Source organism: Mustela erminea, chromosome 9 (assembly GCF_009829155.1).
Source record: "Mustela erminea isolate mMusErm1 chromosome 9, mMusErm1.Pri, whole genome shotgun sequence".
NCBI lineage: Eukaryota > Metazoa > Chordata > Mammalia > Carnivora > Mustelidae > Mustela > Mustela erminea.
Window position 1 is genome coordinate 51,535,454 of NC_045622.1, and position 16,427 is coordinate 51,551,880.

Sequence of the window (16,427 nt, forward strand, 5' to 3'; positions counted from 1 at the left end):
TCAGTCTTCATAGAATTGAAGAGAGTTAGGGCCTTGCTCTGGATTAGTCTTTCACTTAAAGGAATGTTGTGGCTGGCTTGATCTTGTATCCAGACCCCTCAAACTTTCTCCATACCAGCACTAGGCTGTGCTTACCATTCATGCGTTCACTGGAGTAGCACTTTTAGATTACTTCAAGAATTTTTCCTTTGCTAACTTGCCTAACTGTTGCAAGAGGCCTAGCTTCCAGCCTACCTCAGCTTTCACAACAAGCCTTCCTCACTGAGTTTAATTATTTCTAGCTTTTGATTTAAAGTGCTGGAACGCTTAGGAGCCCTTGTGGGGTTATTAATGGGCCTAATTTCAATACTGTCGTGTCTCATTGAACAGGGAAGCCTAAGAAAAGAAAAAGAGACAAGGGAACAGCTGCTGGAGCGGTCAGAACACACTCATTTACCAATTAAGTTCGCCATCTTACGTGGGCACGGTTCATGGTGCCCCAAAACTATGACAATAGTAATATCAAAGTTCACTGATCACAAAGCGTCATAACAAATATAATAATGATGAAAACGCTTGAAATGTTAACAAGAATTACCAAAATGTGACACAGAGACATGAAGTAAACAAATGCTGTTGGAAAAAGGGCGCCAATAGACCTGCTTAATACCGGGTTGCCACAACCCTTCAATTTGTAAACATTCAGTTTATCTGGGAAGCCCAACAAAACCAAGTATGCCTGTGTGCATTTTTATCCATTAAACTTGCACCAAATGCATGTTATTCTTCCCTGTGTTAGCTATTGATGGCAGCACACATATACAAGTTATTAATAAATATAAATACATCCGAAGAGCGTGCTCAGACATGTCGACAGAAAATGTGTATAATCAAAAAGACCCTTACAAGCCTGCTCTGGTGACGTGAACGCTGATTTTTAAGGCAGCGCAAACAAACTGATATTCTCCACTACTTAGGTGTGTACCTGTGTCAGAGGGTAAGTAGTTTGAGAGGTGAGCTGACTTTGCCGAGTTCTCATGGATGGTAAATGACAGCTCCTTAATTTGAATCCTGGCTTTCCAGCGACTTGCAAGAATGGACAAGTCCATTCCCTGTTGAGACTTTATTTTCTCACCTCCACAATGAGACTTAGGAAAGCTTAGAAAGGAAGGTCCCTCCTAACATGGCATGACCCAGTGGGTTCCCAGGAATACGTGATTAATGGAAGATGTCAGACTAGAAAAGCTGTTTAGGGAAACTGAGGCAGCTCGGTGAGGTGGAGAGCCAGAAAGGGAGAACAGTGGAACAGCTGATGTGGCCAGGCTGGAAGGAAGGTCTTGGAGGCTTCAGGGAGAACAGGGTCAGGCTTTCACGGGAATCTGCTTGCTGGGGGTGGTTTAATTGGCTGTGGGCCCAACTGAGGTTCTAACAAAACCCTGCATAAAGACTAGTAGATGCTGGAAAGATCCCCAGTCAATCAGCATGAGTTAGCAGAAAACAGTTTAAGGATCTGTGTAAGTCGGGCAAGTAAAATCTATTTAAAGAATGCAATGCAAAGGAGTGATTTGCATAAACAAGAGGGGCACAGAGTAAGCAGAACTTCAAATCAGAGAAAAGGGAAAGTTACTTTTTGCCACCTGGATCCCAAGTGATCATACCATTCTCCTGAATACCAATTTCAGTAGTTCTTTTCAGTTAATAACTAAAAAGTTAAAGCTGCAACTCTTCCCCTTTCACCTTCTTTTATCCGCTCATGTAATGCGCATCAAATAGCAAATCTAACTTAATTCCTGACGTTCACCCTTTAAAGTCTTCAAAGAAAAGGAAGGTGCAGAGGAGGAGGCCAAGAGATAGGGCTGCAAGCTGAGGCAGGGCGGGTTCCCCCGGGGAAGAAACCCTGTGGGCTGACCAGACCAGCTAGAAAGGGCCAGCCCCTCCAGCCGTCTGTTCCTTGGCCGAATCCCTATCAAGGTCACGTGGCTCCGACTTCTCAGGCATCGCCCTCACCTTCAGCGAAAGACATCAGTTCTTTATTCATCCAGTAAGTAATGTATCAAGAGTCTGTGCCCTGCATTCAGATTCCAGGGCAAACACCTGTCTCAGTGGAGGCGCTCTTCTGCCCCCTTAGAAATGAATGTCATTCAGCCAAGGCCATGCGGCGCCTGTCCTCACGGAGCGCGTGGTCTGTCAGGGAAGAAGATGGTCCCTGTGGCGTGACACCGCTGAGGTGTTACAGAGGCAGGCCAGGGGAGCGGAGGGAGCAGGGATGGGAAGTACCACTTGGTGGGTGCTCCACGTGGGCACTGAGGGTCAGCAGGCGATTTTCAGGTGAACGGGATAGGTGGAAGGTTCCATGGAGAGGGAACAGCTCAGAGATACATGTAAGGATTGTGAGATTGCCATAAAGATTCTGAAACAAGGCGGAACAGGGCCCCTTGAACTAGACCGGGTAGCACTATATTGAAACCATTATACATTCTTAAACGTGTATTGGTTCTATTTGACGTCAGGATGGGGAAAACTTCAGCCTGGATGCGCAGTTGAGAATGGCGGTTCAGAGAGATCAGATGCCTCTCCAAAGTCATACCATCAGTTACCAGAGTCAAAACTGGGGACTGACTCCCTGCCCAGGATGCTTTCCACCACACCCATCCCCCACATCCCCCTGACCCACACTTGAGGTTCATTTCTTATTTGCTTGATTCTGTTTCAAGGTGTCCTTGTCTCTCCAGTGGTTTCCTCTCTTGACCCCAGACCTGGTCCCTGTCCTTGGGAAGCAGTCAGGCAGATCTTCCTCCTCACTGGCGTCGGTAAAGGGCACCTCAGTCTGGCCCCGAGTGTGGGATTGGACTAATGCCAGTGTGTGTGATGCTCCCCTCCCCCCTTGGCACGATCACTCCTTCCTGGCAGAGTTCACTCAACCTAATTGCTTGTTTTGTACCCCAGCTGCCTGACATATGCCAAACCCATGTGTTGACTCACTTGTGTCAGAGACAGCGACACTCAAGCATTTCACATTGGCTCTGGGGAGCTCCAGCAAGCAAGTGGGGACTGTAATTCATAGCATTTACCACTCTAGCACTTAGCTTATTAAGTAGGTGCTCAGGTTGTTCATTCAAGTGAATTTTAGTGACTGCAAGTATGTAACATCGTGGTGACAGAAAGGACCTGGAGGTAAGAAGCCTTAGCTTGGTGCATCAGTTCAGCCAGTGAAAGTCTTGGCTGTATGACCTTGAGCAAGTTTTTTCCTCTCTGCATTTCAAGTCCTTGATCATTTTTTCACCCAACAGACACTCAGGGAGCAAGATCCCAGGCTTACCCTAGCCACTGAAGATGTGGTCCCAGTCCTTCTCTGGCTCGCACGTACGTGCAAATGTGTCAGTTCAGCTCTGTAAACGTGAATGGTAGAATACTATGACTGTCACGGCCAGGGAGAGATACTTGGAAGTATCTGGAGGAGCCTAGAGGAACGGCAATTAATTGTGCCAGGAAGAGTTGGTAACAGCCTTGCCGAGGTGATGACAGCTTAGATGGGAATCTGAGGACAAGGAGAAAATAATACCACACAACTCCATGATACCCAGACAGTGACCAAGGGAAAGCAAAACATGTCAGACACAGGACTGGTCATAAGGGGGTCATGTGAGCCAGCTGGGGAGCCACATGGGTGACCGTGCTCTGTCCCACACATTTCCGGTTTCTCACCAAGGTGGTCTTCCAACAGAGAATTTCATAGTCAGAGCACGAGCTATTTCTTAGCCTCATTGACCCTATATGTGGGGTCAGTGTTCCAGTGGTGCCCAGAAGCTGGCTTTTGTGCCTGCTCACAGGAGCTGAGAATGAAACATTCAGAAATTCTGCAAGCTGGTGTTTGAACACTACTATTATTAAAAACTAATATATTATATGAAATTGAAAGTAAATTAATTATATTGAGAACAATCCAAACTCATCACTTAATCAGGGCTAATGATTTTACTATTACCTTTGCTCCTGAGTTTCTTAGGACTATTGTGTCTCTGTGGTGGAAATACTGTATAACATGAGGTCCTCTCATGCATCTCTTCCCAACTCTGGGTTCAGTAGCATCTCATTAAGAGCGTGAAATAAGTCACAGCAGAAGTATTTACACCACAGAAATAGGCAAATGCTACGAATTCAAGCTATTTTTCTTTTGAAAGCCGATTGTTAAATGTTTGCCAGTACACCACTGGTGGTATCCATTAAATAAACGGGAAAGCATTTGGAAGCCCAGAACCCCTACCTTTTCAAACCTCCCTGGACAAAAACACATAGCAGGAGACACATTTCCAAGGCCTCCGCAGAGCAGACTTCTCCCACCTCCTTTGTCCCAGAGAAGCTTTTATGTTAAGCTGGGTCTTCTGAAAATCATGGTCAAACAGAAGGAGGATGGAAGTGTTTTTCTCCAGGACCTAATTCCTAAGCCAAATGCCGGTTTTGGCAAGAGGCCTCTGTGGTGTACAGGGGTACAAGGAGTCAAGTTAATCTTCCCCAGAACCCAAGCAATCTACAGGATCCTGGGCTAAAATTACATCTGCTCTGGCTTGCCCAAGCACAGGCTACATGATAGCCAAATGGTGCTGATTTATTGTTTCCCAATTACCAGGAAATCCCCAAGGAGAAATAAACCGGAGGAGGCTGGCCCACATGTGTCTGAGGGGCAACAGCAAGGCAGCCCCCAAAAGGAAACCATCCCCAGAGGGCTGGTGGATTGTCCAGGCAGAATCTGAAGGCATATATGTCAGGAGAAGCCTGGATAGTCGCCAGCACCAGGAGATGAGATCTGTTAGTAATTCTCTGGAAGGACAAAGTTCCAGCAATAAGAAATTCAATTTTCCTCCATTAAAGAAAGCATCTCTCAGTACCAGCTGAATACAATTGATGGAATAAATCTTTCCCATTAGTGGAGAGATAATTTCACATAAGTGTACTGAGAGACCTTCAGAGCAGGACTGAGAGTCTTTGCCGAGCCTCCCTGCTTAACTTGTTTGTCGTGTAATTGCATTTAGACCAAGGGCCTCGGAAGGAAACCACTGACTGAATTAGCATTAACCAGATTGTGTGTAGTGAGGTGAGGTGAGGTGCGGTAGGGCGGGGCGGGGCGGGGCGGGGTGGGGTGGGGCGGGAGCGGGGAGCTTGATGCATTGTGGGTAGTTGTTCCTGCCTTCAGAAAGGACAAGCTGACACTGGAGGGACCAGCTGCTTACAAGCCTGGTGTTAATTGCTTTTCTCATCAAACAGAGAAAAGTTTATCACTCTAGGAAGGTAGAGATGTAAGTACCTAATAAAGCAGAGACTGAGTCCGAGATCTTTTTTTTTATGAATGCCCACGGGTCTCATCAGCAGCTCTTCCCTAGGCCAGGAAACAAAGAGCCTTCTGAACCGAGGCAGGTGGAAAAAGTTGTCTGGATACTCGTGCCTTCATGTTTGCCTCAGATTTGTGTTGTCAGTGAGGGCCATCTCCCCAGTGCCCTGATGCCTTAGGATGCCGACACTACTGAGTGCATTGCCAGTGGTAAACAGACTGGTCTAGAATTGGACCCAGAGTTGTGAGCCCTGGATTCCAGGCCTGGCTCCACCACTACTCCGCTGTGTGGCTTGGGGGCAAGTAGCATAACCTCTGTGGACCTCAGTTTCCTCCTCTTCCACTAACTCTGTGCTCTTCCAGCTGGCTTTTCTCTGGCATCTCCTGAGACTAAGACTCCAGAGCTGTCTTCAGAATCACCCCAAACCTCTATTTCATCTAGAGAGATCTTGTTTTTATTTGTTTTCAACTTTGGGTCCTTATCAAATATCATCTGATAAAAAGCTTCCCTCTCTGATATATTTGAAAAACCATCATTCTAGATGACCTCTAATTGTCCCATGTATTCACTCAGTCCACCATTTTTTGAAACAATGGTCTAGTACTTGTTAGGCATTTCCGGGCACTGCAGAGAGAAGAAAAGGAAGAGCCCTTGACCCTGCCCTCAAGGAGCTCATGATCTAGTGGATAGGAGAACAGTGTATGCCACGGTGGGGTAGTAACATGTTTGTGTCAGACTTTGGAAGAAAGTGACTAGTGCCAATTTGGGCCATCAAGACAGGCTTCAGGGAAGAGGTGTCATTTGAAGCTGGGTCATGAAGGATGGGTGTTGGGGGAGGGGTGCAGGAGTGACACCTGCAGCGGTGGGGAAAACACTGCACAGACATGGAGGCCTAAGCTACATGTGCATGGCAGCTATGGGGAAAACAGAGGGTGTGTTGTCTGGAATACAGTGGGAAAGTGGGAGTAGGGATATCGGGAGATGCCAAAGCTTCCAGAACCCACTCTGGGGGATGCTAGCCTCTGTCTTTCTGTTTCTAAAGCCCGATGAGAGGAATTGCTGTCTATCCTGTTCACTGTCTTGCTGTCTACCTCCAGTGACACTATTAGTGACAGTAATAACCACTGCCATTTATGTAGCTCACTCTGTCCCAGGATGCCAAAACAGAGGCTCAGAGAGCCGTCACATGCTTGTGCAACTTTAGAGAGCTCACAAGTGGCAGAGCTGAGAGTCGAACCTGTGACTCCAGTGTCACATGACTCCAGATTCTCATGCGTGACTCCACCATGCAGCCCCAGCTTATCTCCTTGTGGTATAATGTAGCATCCTTAGAGAACGACCCCTGAGTAAGACACCTAAAAACATCTCCCAGAAATAAGCCTTTAGAAGAAACTGTGATGTCTTAAATTGGAGCACTATGAAAAAAAGAAGGTATTTACTCCTCTTGAGTGAAGACAATAAGCCCCTGGATGCCAGAATATGTCCGAGCAGCCTGCCTTCTGTCTTCTGACCTCCGGGGCTTCCCTGGCAGCCTGGGGTTCCGAGCATGAAAAGTAGATCACGTGATCCTCTCTTCTCTACCCACAGGCATGCATGTGTCATTCGTGGTCAAGTGATGACATCAGATGGGACCCCGCTGGTTGGTGTGAATATCAGTTTTGTCAATAACCCTCTCTTTGGATATACAATCAGCAGGCAGGATGGCAGGTAAGAGACCTTTTGTGGACAGTGTTAGTGACAGTCCTGCTCTCGTGGTCTTACCACACAGCTGCTGCTGGACTGACAATGTGGAAAGAGGATGGGGCCTGAGTTCGGAGGCCCAGTTTTGTAACTCAGTAGGTGTGAGACCTTGTATCTGACTCTGGCCTAACTCCCTTTGGCTAAAAGCTAAGCAGTTTCTTCTCCTCTGGTTCTCAGAGTCTAAGTGTAGGGTACCTTATACATGTTTTCCTGCTCCATGGCTTATAACAAAAGATACTATCACATGGACCACTTTCTACAGACCGGACAACTCCAGAGATGTTAGCATTCCTGCTGTGTGGTTTCCATGTGCAACCAGCTAGGTCTACGGAAACCACTGGGTGATGATAGAACTCTGCCCTTTGGGTCCCTGTGAGAACCGTCAGTAGAGGGAGGTGAATTTTTTTTAGTCCCTCCAGCTCTTCCATTTACTAGAACAATTGGACAATTCTTCTCACCTCTTGAGGCCTCAACTTTTTCACTGGTGAGTGGTCCTTATACTAGCATCTCCCAAATTTGGTTGTAAAGATTACATTCCGTGATAGAAGTGGAAGCACCTTGCATGTAGTAGGTGTTAAATAAATCTCACTTTCTGGTTCATTGCTTCATTGTCAAGGTCTGGCACAAGGTAAGGATGTAAGAAATATTAACCGTTTATTAAAATTACCAATTATTAAATGATGAGAAGGTGATGATTACAGTACAAGCCATGGGAATATTATGGAGAAAAGGGGAAGAGAAGGAGGAAAGTGGAATATTTAGGCTGTCAGTGGTGACAGGTCCTCAATTTTTAATAAAATCAGGTGGTAGCAGTCCATCTGGCTAAGTGTGGGCCCATAAGGTTGATTTTCACTCTGTGTTGGAAATTATGCTCCAGCCTGATTGATTTTAGCACCTCTTTAATCCAATATCAGATGTGAACATGTCCCGGCCGAGGTGATAATGAAGTAGAGGCTCATCTGTTTGTAGACATGTGTGCCTCTTAGCGCGGCAAGCTTGGCATGGGGAGCCCTCTCCCACCTCTCCTCTCCCTGGGAATGGGAAGGGGCCCAGCTAGAAGGGGCTGGCATCCGGTCCCGGGAATAATCTGCGCAGCCCAGACCACAGCTCCCTGCCCCGCACACGTCCCATCCCAGGAAGCACGTCAGTATAGACGTTCACTACAGTGTGGGGGTCTGTCCTTCCCCATGCTCTGTCTTTACTGCCTTCCAGCTGGGGGCTGCCTGCTCTATGGAAATGGCAGATGTGAGCATCCTAGGCAACAGGTATTGTGGCTACATCATCACCTGCTGTGAAACAGTCCTCAAAAAGGAGCCGTGGGAACTGCTCTTTTTTTTTTTTTTTTTTTTTGCTATGAAACGTGCCCGTCATTCACAAGAGATGGCAAACCGTCAGTCCTTTGCCCTGCTGTGCTGGGTCAGGGTGGGTCTGTAAAACACCCCAGAGCCATGTAAGTTTGGTAGCCCTTGGGAAAAGCCCACTTTGTCCTCTCCAGGCTTGGATTCCTCCTGTGTGTGCTGACCCACTCTTTGGCCTCTTGATAGCATTGGTGGGGTGAGGCGGGGTGCTGGGAGGAATGTCAGCCGTGATCCGTGCATCCTCCTGCTAAAGCATGTCACAGAAACCAGAGTTGCTGACACTTCGAGCTTGAGTTTCAAAGCAGTTTTCAGCAGTGCTTCTTGGGGCTTGACTTTTCTTCCCAGCGTAGACACTGCATCATGTAGAGGAGAGTCATTACATCTTCTCCAGGGGTCTGAGGACCCCAGTTTGTTACATGTGCATGGGCACCATCTCACCCATTTCCCTCCCACTCCCCCGACTCTCCACCTTTTGTACCTCTCACACCCCAGGAGAACCTGGAAGGCTGGAGGTGTTGTGGTGGGTGTTGTGCAGTGGGATGTGTAAGTCCGGGGAGCAGGTCTACCTCAGCTTTGTCTCCCTCACTTTCCAGAAGGGCACCGTGCTCCCCTCCCTGGCCCAGCTCCCCCTTCACACATCCACCATACTGCAATACTAGGAATCCAGTCTTTTTTTTTTTTTTTTAAGATTTTTATTTATTTATTTGACAGACAGAGATCACAAGCAGGCAGAGAGGCAGGCAGAGAGAGAGAGAGGAGGAAGCAGGCTCCCTGTTGGCAGAGAGTCCGATGCGGGGCTCGATCCCAGGACCCTGAGATCATGACCCGAGCCGAAGGCAGAGGCTTTAACCCACTGAGCCACCCAGGCGCCCCTAGGAATCCAGTCTTAACCAAAGCCACAGAGGTCATTAAAAGAGATGAAAAATAGAAGTCATGAAGACAAATTTTGAAAGAATAGCAGACAAGAGAAGCAGTTCAGGCTCGTGGAACTGAAAAATGGGGTTATATGGAGCATGATGCCCTGGGAGTGGGGCCCCAGGCTTTTCCCATCCATTATCCCATCTATCTAATTAATAACTCTGCCAAGCGATTATGATCAGCAGCTTCATTTTACATGAGGAGACTGAGGCTCAGACAGGTGACATAAGTCACCTAAAGAGTAAGCAGCAGTGCTTGGACCAGTCTTCAGCTGTCTGGGCTTCATCTGAGAGCCAGGCCTTCCCTGTGGGGTCGGATTCACACCCATGTCCACAACAGGGTTTCCCTCCAGATGATCAGGCCTGGCTCTTGGCAAGATCCCCTTACACCCAGCTCTTGGCAAGGCCAGCTACCCCCAGCTTGTTCACCGCCTCGAGAATCCGTCTCTTCAAGTTTGTCTTCACTTCCTCCCCACACTTGTCCTCTCGTGAAAGGAGCTTTTAAGTCAGGCCAAAATTCTGTGTGATGGTTAAAAATGCTCTGTCAAAGTACAGATGCTGTTCAGTTCTGTGACAGGAAAGTTGTTCTCTGGGTATTTCCCCAAAACCACGGATATCCTCCTAGGGAGCCAAAACCTAAACTCTTGATTCAGCATAAACTCTGCCATTGCTTATTAAAGGACGGTGCTGTCCCTCTTGCTTTACCCTAGTGTGGACCTCAAAAGGGCCGAGTGGTTTGAAAAGAAGGCAAAGTGAGTGAAAAGCTTCAGCCAAGGACAGAAGAGTCAGACTCTGGAGGCTAGAAACCCAAATCTGGGGGCGTTGTCTACCAGGAGCAGGATTTGGCACTAGTCAGGGCAGTTGTGCTAAATCCCTAGAAGAGGGAAAAGCAGACTGGAGCAGTGAGCCCAACCCCACAAGGTCTATTTATCAGGGACAAAGGGGGAGGTTCTGTGTTAGTCTCTAAAACCAACTGCATGGATGAATGTTGGGGTGACCTAAAATAACAGCCAAAGTAAGAAGGAACCCAGGGTGTTTTGTGGACAGTCAGAAGGAATTGACAGCATCACTCATGCATTCATTCTGTGAACTATAACCGTCAAGTACAGCACTAGGTTCTGGAAAGATGGAGGAATCATTGTGCCCAGGCTGGAGCATTAACACACAAGCCCCGTGCAGTGTAAGTGGGCCAGAAGGAGGAGAGTACACGGGGCCCTGGGAGCCCAAGGGAGGGAGCTGGAGTTCTGTCCGGCCAAGGAGTTAGCAGGAGCTCTCCCATCAAAAAAGTGAGATGAGGCCTTGAACCCTCATCCTGTGGATATTAAGGCAGGCGTGTGTTGTGGTGAGCTCTGGGTGTTACATGTAAGTGATGAGTCACTAAATTCTGAGACTAGTATTACACTATATGTTAACTAACTAGCATTTAAATACAAATTTGGAAGAAAAAATAATAAAACAATGAAAATTTTCATATCCTATGGCCCCTTGCTAGTGCTTCTATAGAAGAGAAGCATCAGACTGGGAGAGGGCCATGGTCGAAGCCTGGGGGGCTGGCTCCCAGGGACAGGGGCAGAGATCTCACCTCAGCGGGCAGTTCCGGGCACTCTTCCCTTTCCCTTCTCCGCTCCTCAAGCACTGTCGTTCTAGTCGTGCTTGTCCATAACTTGCTTAGCCATTTTGGAACTCCAGAGGCCTACATTGACTCATCCGTCACAATCAGAGCTAAAATTGCCATAGGGTCATAGAATCTTAGTGACTTAAGTGTAATCCACTTGAAATTTAAGGAACAAAACAAATGAACAAAGAAAGAGAAAAAGAGCACCCCCCAAACAAAAACTCTTAAATTGAGAGAACAAACATGGTTGTCAGAGGGGAGGGTGGGGGACAGAAATGGGTAAAATATAGTGAATCAAGACTACGTTTGTCTTGGTGAGCCCTGAGTAACGTAAGGAATTGCTGAGGCATTATATTGCACACCTGAACCTAATGTAACACTGTATGTTAATTATACTTGAGTAAAAAAATTACTTTCCATTTTAGAGACGAGAGAATAGAGGATCAGAGAGAATAGAGGATCAGAGAGGCTGGCGGTGTACTCAAGATCCCACAGCAGCTCATGGCAAAGGCAGGACTAGGCTTAGGGCTCCTAATGCCAGGGTGGGATTTGTCCCACTTTGTCCTGCTGACATTTCCCTGGGCTTCAGCTCTAAGAAACCCTCAGTACCAGGGGCACCAGAGCGGAGGCTCGTCAGCTGTCCTCCGTCCTGACAAACGGCTCTCCATAGCCGTGGTTATTCATGTGGGTTTTGGTAAAATCTCTATAATGAATCATTTATGGGAAAAACAAGCAATGCTTCCTGGAATCTCTGTTACAGTTTGTGGCTGTAGTGACATCTTTAGGTTTTACGGTCCCCTCAACAAGTGCTCAGACCTTTGGTATAATTTTTTGCTCCTGTCTCCCCGCCCCCACCCCGCCACTCCTCCTCCTCCTCATCTCCAATCTATCTCCTGCTTTTCCTGCTCCCCGTTCTTTCCATCCCTGCCCTCCCAAACAGCTTTGACCTGGTCACAAATGGCGGTATCTCCATCATCCTCCGGTTCGAGCGGGCACCTTTCATCACACAGGAGCACACTCTCTGGCTGCCTTGGGACCGCTTCTTTGTCATGGAAACCATCATCATGCGACATGAAGAGAATGAGATCCCCAGCTGTGACCTGAGCAACTTTGCCCGCCCCAACCCTATCGTGTCTCCATCCCCGCTGACGTCCTTCGCCAGCTCCTGTGAGGAGAAAGGCCCCATCGTTCCAGAAATTCAGGTACCCAGCTTTCTTAACTGTATTTCTCCAGGCTTTTATTTCACTGGTGGATGAGGAGGGTCTCAGAGCCGGGGGTGCGTGGAGAGCGATCCCCTCAGCCACCATCCGAATCCAGCTACCAGGCCCCTCAGCAGCCGTGGTGTCGAGATGGTGGCCTCCTCTCTTACACACTTAAATCACACCAGCACTGGAAGGCGCCTGGCACAGCCCAGCATAGAGTGAATTCCTGCTGCCTTTCCAGTCTGCCATCCAGTTCCCTTTCACTTTCCTCTCCCCCAGCCTCCAGTGTCCCCCTGTATCATTATTTCTCTCAAAAATATTTATGATAGTAGGGTCTACCGAGAGAAGTAGGACAGAGGAGCACCGTAAGAAAGACTAAATGAGAAAATGTGCTTAGCACAATGCGTAGTGCTTAGCAAGTGCTCGATAAATTCTAGCTAGTGTTATTATTATTGAGATTATGTTAAACACACTGCCTTCATGCCAGCCAAGGATTTATTTGGCTCAAATCTTGACACGTAAGCACTTTACTTAATTATCATTAAAAGGAAGTAGTTTGAAAAGATGCGTTTTAATCAAATGGAAACCAGGACAGATTCTTTGCCTAACGGAGCTGTGCAGAGTTAAATGTTTTCCGCCATCCCAGCCCGATTTCTACTGGGAGGAACAAAGGCCAGGGGAAGAGGAGAGACAGCAGGGAGGGGCCCAGCCTGGCTCTCTTGCCTCGCGAGAGCTCTGGCCGTGTGCGTGTTAATAGGTTGCCACAGCCTGTAGAGTGGGAGCGTATACACTATTGTGTGTAGGTCTCGCGCCTGGCCGAGCAGATGCATCTCCGTGCATGTGTCCTGTTGCGTGGCTTCAGGCACCAGCCCACGAGAGGGACATACAACTATTTTGAAATTCTCAGTGCACCCACAGGTTGAAACCCTCACTCCTTTTCAGAGATGCAGGGCTTGTCTCCTGTCTCAACTACCAGGCTGACCTTTCTTTTGAAATGGTTGTCAGTGGAGACAGAGCTTGCTGGAGAGAAGTAATTTGTTACTCAACCCTGGTTCAGCTCCAGCCAGACATTTTCCCAGGAGCAGAGACTTTGGAACAAATGAGGTTAAAGGTCCCACCCTCTTCACTGCGCTCCCTGGGCTGGGTGTCTGTGAGCCCAGCTGGGTCACAAACCTTGCTTATTAACAGATTCATGAAACACAAGAAAACAAGCTCCTGGGTTTTCCCAGCCCTGTCATTGGCCCGCCTTCGCAAGCACTGCGAGATGTACATTTTAAAGGGTACGTTGAAGATAAATATTTATGAGAGCATCAGGATGGCACTCGAACCCTGACTGTGGTTCACCCGGGTACAGAGCGGCTTTGCCTAGAATTTTCAAGCTGATTTTTAGAAAGATTCCTTTGCTTTAGGCCCAGGCCCTAAAATTTCATGTGTTCAGAATGAGGTGGGGAGAGAGTTCACACCCATCTCTGATACGAAACGGACAGAAAGGAAAAGGCTTTCTTTGTGAAGGCCCAGTTTCTCCATGAACACGAGAAGAGAATGATCACTGTCCTTTTAATGGATACGTTAGCCTCAATTGATTTAACGTCCCCTTCTTGAAGCGGAGCCCAGAGCATCAAGCTGATAAAAGTTCTCTGCTCTTGCCATGTGCCTGAGCACCCTGGCATTGATTTTCAAGTCTCCATTTTGGAACTGAGCCCATTACACCCAGTAGATCAGGCGCCACCTTCCCCACCATTGTGTTCATCTAGCATCTAGATGAACCGGGGCACGGAAACCCCATGCCGCCAGTTCAGCCTCTTTCCGTGGTTAGCTGCGGGGGAAGAGGGGGATTGGCCACAGGTCCTTGGCAGGCCTTGCTCGCAACCCTGCATAATTGTTTAGCCAACCTCTCATGGTCTCTCTTCACTATCCTGAAAAGGATAGCCGTCAGAGGATCTTACTTTAGGAAAGTTTTGTGGGAGACACTGCCCTCCCTGCTGAGGCAGCTGTGTGCATTAGTCTGAGGGAAAGGCCTTTCTTCCTTTTCCTGCCAGTTGCAGAACCAGCACCAGCACCAGCACCAGTAAGGGCACCATCATCCCACTTACTGAGCCCTTGTTATGAGCTGGGCACTTTTCTGTATGTGGCTCTGCTCGGTCCTCACACCAAGGCAGAGAGGAAACTGAGATTCGGCAGCGTGAGTGATTTTACACGCATTATCCTACATGTCCTTCTCAGTAATGCAGCAGGGTGGGCAGCAGCATCCCCGTTGAATGGGGGAGAACCTGAGGCTCCCCGAGGCAGGGTCGTACCGCGTGAAACCAGGCCTTCTGCCTTTCGGTTCCCTCCTCCTCCCGCTCCTCTTCATACTCTGCCTCCCCGCTTCTCCCTCTCCTCTCTTTCCGAGTTCCTGCTCCTCCTCTCCCCTCCGTCCTCCCTCTCTGCCTCCTCCTCTGCCTGTCGGTCACCCAGAGTGCTTGGGGCTTGCCGTCTCCCCTGCTCCCGTGAGTCCCTGACGGCTGCTTGCTGTGTCATCTGTCTGTCTAGGCTTTGCAGGAGGAGATCGCTATCTCGGGCTGCAAGATGAGGCTGAGCTACCTGAGCAGCCGCACCCCTGGCTACAAGTCTGTCCTGAGGATCAGCCTCACCCACCCAACCATCCCCTTCAACCTCATGAAGGTGCACCTCATGGTGGCGGTTGAGGGCCGCCTCTTCAGGAAGTGGTTTGCTGCAGCCCCGGACTTGTCCTATTATTTCATCTGGGATAAGACAGACGTCTACAACCAGAAGGTGTTCGGGCTGTCAGAAGCCTTCGGTAAGCCTCTCGGCCACAGGACTCGGGGTCATCCCCAGGGAGAGAGTAACACTTGGGGGCACGGGACTGTTTCTCCACCTCCCTTGTTTCTTCTTCCTCCTTTCCTCTTCTTAGAAATACCTATGGCTTAGTTGGCCTTCCAGACTTTTCAGGAACTATGACCTCAAAGAATGTACTCAAAGACCTGAATGTAAAGAAGTTGATCATTTAAAAAAAAAGGGGGGGGCTTAGAAAACCAAAAGGGCCTTTGCAAAGTGCTGTTGTGGTATGTGACAGGCGAAAAGAGGCTTTGTGCCACAAAGGTAGAGCTGGCTGGACATTGTCCTGCCCCCCTCACAACCATCTGGCCTCAACACACCCACTAGAAAATGTGGAAGTCTGGAGCTTCTGGGTTTCCTCAGTTTTTTGAGATGCAGGAGCTAAGATTCTTTCTTCCTCAGAAAGTCTTGTTGGCCTCTGTACCTCATTCGCTATCAGAGAGATTCTGTCCTTGTTGTTGCTGTCTGTTTTTAAGATGAAGCAGAAAGTGACTGTGGCCTCGCCTGGGTCCCAGCCCCACCAAGACGTCACCCTTCAGGGGCTGGCTGTGCTCATGCCAGCTTCCGTACAGAGCAGTGTCCCAGAAAAAGGGTTCAGAGCTGGACTGTTGGCCGACGTCCCCCCAGCAGGGCTGGTCCCCCAAGCACGGAGAGGATTAGCCCAGGGAATTCCTTCTCATCTCGAACCCTGCTCCAACTTCATTCTTTTGCTAGATTCCACAGAAGCAAAATGAGGAAGCAGAGGAGAAATCACGTTGTAAAAAGGAAGAGGAGAAGGGAGGGAAGGAAGAAAGGCAGGTAGTCACTGAGAGAATGTTTTTTCAACACCCCCTCTGGCCGGTCTTCTCCCTCGCACGTTAATATCCCATCTAATCCTCATTGCCACCCTCTGAGCCAGAGACTGTCCCCAGATTCTGCGAGAGGAAGCAGAGAAGTGCGGGGACTTCGGGAGGACAGATGAGAGAGGAACAGAGCTGGACCCATCATAGACCTCGCCTGTAGCTTCACATCCCACCTTACCTTGCAAGGGCGCGGTGGGAGCAAAGATCCAGTCTCTTTGTTCATGCTCCCTTCTGTAACTCAAACTACTTCTGGAGTCTCTTCAAAAACAATGAAACCTCACAACCTCTTTGGGTGACATGAGCATTTTTCGTGTCCACCAGCCAGGGCAAAGGAAAGCATCTGCACAGTGAGACCTCCAAGCCAAGAGGCCGACCTGTCCCTGAGAGGACAGGTGACCCCATAGGAGGCAGAGAGGCTGCTAATAGGACTCCCAGTCATAGGGAAGGTGTCGGGGTGGATATTCCCCTCCTCCTATATTTGGCCAGCAACCTTTTATGGCACCTAGGGAAACTTTTTCAGGAGCTGCCCAACTGTTAATTTCTTCCTTGAACATGTGGTAAGATACTGCCCACTTGGCAAGCAGAGTCCACACAGAAGGATACTTGAAA

The 16,427-nt window shown here is 48.6% G+C and overlaps 1 protein-coding gene across 7 annotated transcripts in view; it reads left to right on the plus strand.

Annotated features, from left to right (window-relative positions):
- The window catches only part of TENM4 (teneurin transmembrane protein 4), a 720,251-nt gene that overhangs the window by 639,900 nt on the left and 63,924 nt on the right, over positions 1–16,427 (plus strand). For all 7 annotated transcript variants that reach the window (XM_032357369.1, XM_032357368.1, XM_032357365.1 and 4 more), the window contains 3 exons: positions 6,894–7,013; positions 11,877–12,138; positions 14,671–14,938. In XM_032357369.1, the coding sequence (XP_032213260.1) occupies positions 6,894–7,013; positions 11,877–12,138; positions 14,671–14,938 (650 nt within the window). The remainder of the gene's footprint in view (positions 1–6,893; positions 7,014–11,876; positions 12,139–14,670; positions 14,939–16,427) is intronic.